The sequence below is a fragment of the Nicotiana sylvestris genome, chromosome 10 (assembly GCF_000393655.2).
Source record: "Nicotiana sylvestris chromosome 10, ASM39365v2, whole genome shotgun sequence".
In the NCBI taxonomy this organism is placed as follows: domain Eukaryota; kingdom Viridiplantae; phylum Streptophyta; class Magnoliopsida; order Solanales; family Solanaceae; genus Nicotiana; species Nicotiana sylvestris.
In genome coordinates this window covers 129736501-129744975 of record NC_091066.1, presented here as the reverse complement: position 1 = coordinate 129744975, position 8475 = coordinate 129736501, and the positions used below count along the sequence as shown (strand labels likewise).

The 8475-nt window shown below is 33.1% G+C and overlaps 1 protein-coding gene across 1 annotated transcript; it reads left to right on the top strand.

The window, feature by feature from the left end:
- Positions 1–5347: 5347 nt before the first annotated feature.
- Positions 5348–7718, top strand: LOC104230265 (probable serine/threonine-protein kinase At1g01540). Its single transcript, XM_009783034.2, has 8 exons — positions 5348–5990; positions 6091–6147; positions 6245–6355; positions 6439–6552; positions 6664–6882; positions 6969–7084; positions 7170–7430; positions 7509–7718. Exons 1-8 carry the CDS (start codon positions 5348–5350, stop codon positions 7716–7718), a joined length of 1731 nt encoding a protein of 576 aa, XP_009781336.2.
- The last annotated feature ends 757 nt before the right edge of the window (positions 7719–8475 follow it).

Here is an 8475-nt window from a genome sequence, read left to right as displayed (position 1 = left end):
CTCCTACACATATAAACACTATTATTAAGCTCGAGTCATAAATATTCACACCAAAGTTAACAAGATCGATGCATAATGCAAGACAAATTACATGCAAAAACATGTATTTTTAGCCTAACATCAACAAGATGTTTTCGACTCTAACTATGAATACAAGTAGCAAAGCATTAAGCATACTAATATATAATTGAAAAGATCACATTTTCCTTTTAAATGACCAAATTTATTGCAATTTAAGTAATATCTAACTTGTTAATTTGAACAAAATGAATTTTTAAGTGTATAGTTCAACTATACGTCTATAAACACACATATGTTTTGGAAAATTAAAAAGCACATACTTAATTTACTCAAAGTAGATAAATGAATAATTTCGATACCACAAGTAAATTAGCTCGTCATAATCTCTCTAGGCAGGAAAGGGCTAAAAAATTCATGCAATTTCAACAACTTTCTAATTACTTTTCTTCCCAACTTATAGAGCATGTTGTAATTTGATAAATACCACAATATATAGATGTGTTCACCGTCCATTACATGATAAAACATTATTTAAATTTAATTTCATCATAAAACAAAAGTTCACTTCCTTTTCCCCAATTTGTAATATTAAAATATTTGGGGCGAAAGTGGCTTGAAGGCAACAACTTTGGTGACGAGGGAAACAACAATAACAAAGTATAATCCTGTTTAGTGAGGTCTGGGGAGGGTAGTGTGTACGCATACCTTACTCCTACCTGGGGTAGAGAGGCTGTTTCCAAATAGACCCTCAACATCCTTCCCTTCAAGAACTTCACACATTGCTCTTGGGGAGACTCGAACTCACAACCTGTTGGCTGGGAGTGAATATTGATTATACAAAAAAGAAGAGAATAGTAAAGGGTTAAAATAGTAAAATGAGAGGAAGGGGGGGGTCCAAATTGCGCGGGGGTGGGTTTGTTGTTCCTCTAAAAAATGAAGGAGGCGTGATAGTGACAACATCAATGGGTAATGTGGGTCCTGCAGCACATATGATCAATGAAGAGTGTTTCTGTCTACTCTCATTCCCCGTGAACTATAAAGTTAGCAGTTTAAGATGCTTCCGCACCTCCTACCCACGCTCGCCGTGCGTTCTGGGTTTATATATTTTGAACTTGTTATCTAACTTATACATTGTTTTAGTTAAACTGACTTCACAATTAAATAATTTTACATATTGTTAATAAAAATAAGTAAAAATTATTGAATTCTTAGGAATCCGTACCGAAATTGCCCTGCCCCAAATATTGATCGATCCCACGGCAAAGCTTCATACCTTCCCCAGCCAAGAGGCCAAAATATTCTTCACATGACTTTTCATGCAAAGACATTGTACCTAGTTGTATTTGTCATTTTCTAAAAACGGTGATGGTTGTTTCTTTTCATGTTTTGTCTTCCTAAGAGCTCCACTCACCTATATGTAAATGTAGTGAAAGCAGCTGTCATTTCAGTAGCCACATATCTTTCTTATCATCATTAGCTGCCTATGCCACTTAAGTCCGAGTAACACACAGACTCCCACTACATATACTAATACTGTGTTAGAAAATTGACAGAGAAAGAAGAAATAAAGGAAAATGTTGAAAATAAATAAAGGCCATGTATCGTATAAAATGCTTTCTCAAATAATTGATTGTTATGTGACAATGTTGATAGCATATAACGATCTTTAGCATATAATGGATGTCCTCTAACTATTATCTACAAGTAACGACTGTTGTAATTTTTTTCCGATCTTAAATATGCTCTTTCGTTTGGAAGGTTACAAACTTACAATATGTATCTGACCACGTACTTAATTTCTCCTCATTTAGTACGTGAGAAAATGGTTAAAAGAAAATAGTTATCCACCCATATTATACATTAAAAAATAGGTTGGATAATGAACTTTTTAAAAATGGGTCGAATATGAATAAGAACTATATTATCCACTTAGAAAATGGTTAACCAATGGATAACTAATGTGTTTAACTTTTACATTTGTAAAGCCTTAAATCGGGTCTTCCTCAAGTTTGGAAGACTAGGAATTCTCCTAAAGTGATCATATTTAAGAAGTCATGCATAATATGGATATCCATATTATCCGCCGGATAACTCCTTTTTTATCCGTCTCAAATACGAGTCGGGTCAGATAATTTATTCATTTTTTAAATTACCCGGTTTCGACCCGCCCGTTTGCCATCCCTAGTGCCCTGGTAATTAATAAGATTAAGATATCATTATAATATTATTCATCATAATATTAACTTCTGGAGTGTATGTGCCACATTGTAAAAAGCAAGGAGGGTGACTGACCAACAATTTAATGTGATTTGGCTTCAGTTTGTATTATTTTTAACGAATAGTATAAGAGCATCTTTTGAGAATCTTTGAATGGGTCAAATGGTTCATTATTTTGGTGAATTAATTAGCTTTTAGTGTTAGAGCTAATTCTTTGTCATCCATATTCCTACCATCATATTATTTCACAATGTTGTGCACCTTGTCATCTTAATGAACTTTTCAGGGTAAAAATGTCACTGTGAAATGGTCATTTGGCTATCACATGCTTAAACATATATACTGTTGTTTATTTTTCTTTTCCAATGTATTATGCTTGCCAATTAAATGTCCAAACTATTATCAACTTTTAATTTTTAGAAAAGATTGCACACAACTTGCACTATTCTTCTGTTTCTACTTTTATTTAGAAAACACTAATAAAGCTAATTTTCAGATTTTATTTTGAACATTAAAGTGAATGACGAGAGTAAATGACCATTCTCGACGATTTCTTTCACAGAAACAATTGCAGAACGGCTAAGAGTTTCATTGTGTATTATGAATTTAAGTTCTATGTATTTAGATTATAAATAACTTTTATACTATCAATGCAATATAACTAATTATAACATATTATCAGTCTAATTTTTAGTTGACCATGTCAAGCTTGCAATGAAGAGTTATAATTTGCAGTATTTATGATGTTAAAAAGTTTATACATTATCATTGTACATAACTTAAACTTTACAAAGACAAAGAAATACAATTACAGAAAATACAGATGATAGCTTGCTAACCAGTAAGCGTTATAGTGGAGTGGTAAGTACTCCTTTATTCTTAACCAAAGGTCTCAGGATCGAGCTTGTGTACGAAGTCACCTTTGTTAGGGAACATTTTACCCCCAATTTAAAATATTTTGGTATGATTCTTCGAATTTAGTCGGGCCCAATGCGGGAGTGAGAAACAAAAAAAGAAAAATATAGGCAGAATGGCTCTCATAGAGAAGCATCTCCAGCCAAAGATGGACCCCGAAGTTGAGCTTAAAATGAAAAATGGCTATATTTGTAACATTTTTTAAACTGGCTACTTCTTAAATGCATGCCTTTGACTATACCATGTAATGTTTCCCAATCCTCAAGTTACATATGAGATCTGCAATCCTCGAGTTACATAAGAAGTTTTAGTTAAAGTCTTTCCCCAGTCATACGAGTTCTTAGGTGTTATATGATGACACAACTTTTCTACTTTACTTAGACAAGGACTATTTCTTCTCTCAAATGTATATACCTGATTCTTGAATTTGTGATATGTGAGCTGTCATTATCCGAAAAATACTTACCTACTGACCCCTTTTTTTTTACACCAAATCAAATAATTAATTGTAAAGAGTTACAAATTAAAGTCAGAATGCATATCGCTTGACCATGGTTAAGTGATAAAAGTTCATACGCAATGCACCTAACTTGCATTTAGTGGCTTAAATTAAACACTGGGTGCGTATCGATTTCTCGATTGTTATCCCTCTCCACATATCTTAATTCGTTGGAAATAGATTAGTTATAAGGCCACCAATTTGAAAAATAATGGAAGCTACAATGTCAATGCCGGAATAGATCCATGTAGTACTGAATTTTCAGCATAAAGTGCCCTAAGTGCAAGACGAATGCAGATTCATGTATTAGACATTCATTTTCATAATAAATTATACATAAGAAAGCTAAAAATAATTAAATAAATAAAAAAACTAAGAAGATATTACACTTAAGGAGCAGGTTCTTCCTTAAACTTCTTCATTTGTCCCAGAGACTGTTCTATGATCCTCCATTATACTATATGTACCCCTCTATGTTACTTGTAAAAACAAGTTAGTTGACCACTCCTCTGTAAGTACATAATTTTTCACTAATTAAAGTTATAAACACATCTTATTCCATATATCTAAAATAAGGAAAGCAAATTAAAATGAAGTACTATGATTAATTATAATCACGACAGACTCAATTTTTCTTCAGTATATAACTAGAGGGTTGCTTGCATTTTTTAATTTTCTTTGGGTTTATGGTTTTTATTTCCAGCCTTTTCTAAATGTAGCAACAAAACATTGTATAACCATAAACCATGGAAGAAGGAAAGGGAACGGAAGAAAAAACAATAAAACGGAGAGTGTGTTTGGTCTGACGCATGTGATTTTCCATGAAAAATATTAGATTGGTTTGTGAAAATTTTTTGCTGGAAAAAGTATACTAAAAATTAAAAATATGTTAGTAAATCAAAGAATGTTTGGATGAAAATTTTGAATTTATTAATAATAATATCTAAGTGTAAACTGGAGTAAATAATAAAATTTAGATAGTTGAGGAAAATGACTTCCATCTTTAGCGAATGAAGGCATTTTCCCCTTATAGAAAATATTTTTTTTGAAAAAAATATATTTCGGTAAATAATCACCAGAAAATGACTTTTACATGTAAGATATTTTCTTAAAAAATAACTTTTGCCATACCAAATACACATGGAGGCCGGAGCATTTTCCTTTTTTATTTTATTTATATTGCTTTCAATCTTTTAAATGCAAAATGATTATTGCTTTGATTCTAACTATCTAATAAATGCTTAACTAGTTTAGTTGTTGCCAGAACAATTGATTTCTTTTTACTGGTGTAAGATTGAGTCCTTCGTCAACCAAACGCTACAGCACAAAGTGACATCAAACTTCAATATTTTCTTGATTTTGCCATGTCCGACATTTGTCTTTTATGACAATCTTACTTAAAGTTACGAATCTACAGATATTAAATTAGCAAATTATCTTAGATTTTAAATGAACTTTTCCTTTTGTCTTATATCATCTAATGATGGATTAAATAATGTTATGCTCTACAATTACAAACAAGAAAAAGACCCTTATTAGCCGGCCATTTGGCTTCTCTTTGTTACTACTTCAATCTACTTGAATTTTTTTCTATACGAAGAAAAGTTATATAGCCTACATTGATTGTGTCAATATATGAGCAAAGATTTTATGGTGCCACCCTTAATTTAGAGTACCCTTTAGCATTTCACAAAAATGAATTGCTCCAAAGTACCAGTGTTAATCAAGTTTATCATGGTTTTTTCCATATCTTTGGACTTAGTTTTTTCTCATATTAATATCTCCAATAACTGTGTCCTGAATATTAACATTTCTTCATCATCTGAGGATTGTACAACTTTAGATGGAAATTGGGATGGTTTTTTGACCCAACCTTGTTGTGGATTACCTTTCAATAGATATTTACAAGCATTGGCACGTTGGACAAACCAAACAGGACATATCTTTCTTAATTCCACACAACAGATTCACTGCTTAACTTCGATGAAGAACACTAGCTTTGATACTTTTAGCTGTGGCATTGAAAAGTTGACTAGTGGTGCAGGAGGCTGCTCTGATTATTCAGAGATCGACATTGTGAACGAGTTGGGAAACATATTGAAAAGCCTAAGAGATGATTGCAGCCTAATGCATTCAGAAGGAGGACTCACTAAAGGCTGCAATCAGTGTTTGAGGACATGGGGATCATTAACTTCAAAATCGAAAAATAACTCAATGAAACTCGAAGCTGACATTTGTAGATTTAGTATGTTGATTTTGTTAACAAGCCAAAGAATTTCTGATGAGAGTTGGATTGACAAAATCTTTTATTGCCTAGGAGACAACTCTCTCCCTTTAGGTAATGCTTGTCTTACTTTCTATTATAAGCAGATTTATGTTTTCTCTTCCAACTTTTTGAATATTAAATTTTGATATTGACATATCATTGTACTGTGCAGTATCTTCTGTAGATGAGATTGGAAGTGAAACTAGGCATAGAACAAAGTTTAAAAGAGGTAAAATCTTGAATTCCGTATTCACAACTATTTTTGCAATTGCTGAGTTTCTGGACAAAAGAGTGTTCCTATGGTTAAGCATTGGTTAAATATGCAGATCTTGGGATTCTAATTGGTGGTATAGTAGGGCTTATAGTAATAATAATCACTGCGGTGTGGATATTATTGAAAAGGAAGAATGAAGTTAAACCATCAAGTGGAAGATATAGTAAGCCCTCTACACCAACAATCGTAGAAAAAGTCATTGTTCTGAATGTTTTAACTTATACTAATTCTGTTTCTTGTTAGCAGTATCAGATGGATCTTACTCTGAAGAATCAAGCTATCGTAAACTATCACTTAAAGAAATTTACTCCGCGACTGACAATCTCAGCATGTCTAACTTCATAGGTCAAGGCATAGCTGGTAAGAACAAAATCGAATTATATGTACAAGTTGGCCTAGTCTCTTATGATGCGCCTCTATATAGATCGATTCCTTTTGAAAGTTGGATTTTGAAATGATCATGTTCTACAGGAAAAGTATACAAAGGAATTCTGGCAGATGGACAATATGTGGCGATTAAGCACATAATTAAGGACGAACAAATGGAGACATTTGTTAGAGAAGTTACAAGTCTCTCGCATATTAGACATCCGAACCTTGTATCCTTGCTAGGACACAATGATGGACCAAATGAGTGTTTTCTAGTTTATGAGCTATGCCACAATGGAAATCTTTCTGAATGGTTATTTGGTATATTTTTTTTACTCTTTGAACATTTCTGCTCTCTTTTGACCTGAATTATACTGTGTCCTGATTTCTACACACTAATTGAGCAGGTAAAAGTAAATATCTCTCGTGGAGACAAAGACTAGAAATTGCACTTGATTGTGCCCGCAGTCTCCTGTTTCTCCATTCGTATCCTCAAGGCTCCATTGTTCACCGGGATATCAAGGTTAAATCCTATTTTACATCCATAATATGTTCTCCATTTTCTAAATATTCTAAGTTATGTTTCACTTTTTTGGTGAAATTTGCAGCCAGCAAACATTCTTCTATCTGCCAACTTTGAAGCTAAACTCTCAGACTTTGGTTTGTCCAAAATTATTAGCATTGGTCACTCTTATGCTAGCTCAGAAGTGAGAGGAACTTTTGGTTATGTTGATCCTGAGTACCAAAAGAACCGACACGTAAATTCTTATGGTGATGTCTATAGCTTTGGGATAGTTCTGCTACAACTATTATCTGGACAAAGGGTTATCAACTTGAATTTGCAGAATCCAATGCCTCTAAGTAAAATGGTAAAAATAAATACTCACTCTTCTCTTGTGTTTTTTTTCCCAAACTTTCTTAATTTAACATGTCATTTTGAATCTTAGGCGAAAAACTTGACTAAAGGTGGGAACATCAAAGAATTTGCTGATCCCAAAATGGAGGGGAAATTCTCAATGGAGGCTTTTGAACTTATGCTTAAGTTAGCTTTAGTTAGCATAGGGCTGAAGCAGCAACGACCATCCATGGAACAAGTGGTTGTTAAACTCGAAGAGGCTCTTGATTTATCAACAAGAGTTGAGTCAGTCCATCTTTAGTGCACATACACTTTATCTGGTTAAGTCCAAATTGAATCTAATGAATATAATAGCTTAAGTACAATTTATTTTTTTTAAAAGCCTACTCAAGATCAAAGGCGAATCAAGATTTTATAGTAAGTGGATTCAAAATGAGTTTAATACACAAGTTTACATTTTTTCCGCATATATATGTACTTATGGATCAAGTGGAAAGTTATGGTTTTCATTGAACTCACTGAAGATCTGCCTCTGCCTAAGAATGTATAATGATATAACTTTCCTCTAATACACAGTTTGATCTTAAGTAGGTGCCTACATGGGGAGTGTAACTGAACAATCTGTTGAGTTTTTGTTTAAGATGAAATAGTCTTAAAATTAGAGTGAATGGGAAATGGGATTTGGATTTGGATTTGGTCAAATGATCGATCGATTAATTAATTTTTTGGACCAAATTTATTTGTTAATAGTGAATATTAACGTGATATAATCCGTGTTTGTAACGGATGTTTTCCAATCCGTGTATTGTGTTGCAACACTAAGCAACAATGCAGCCTAGTGCACCTCCCACAATGGTGCAAGTGTTCCTCCCACCAAGCAAGTGTATATACCACCATGTAAGTGCTTTCTCCATGATCTAGTGCTTGTTGCACCATGGAAGGGGCGGATTTCTCTCAAATAACTGCTATAAATAGAGCATAAGTTGGAGAGAAAGAAGAACACATCGAAAAAAACACTTGAAACACTCTGTATACACTTAATATACACTCTGTATACA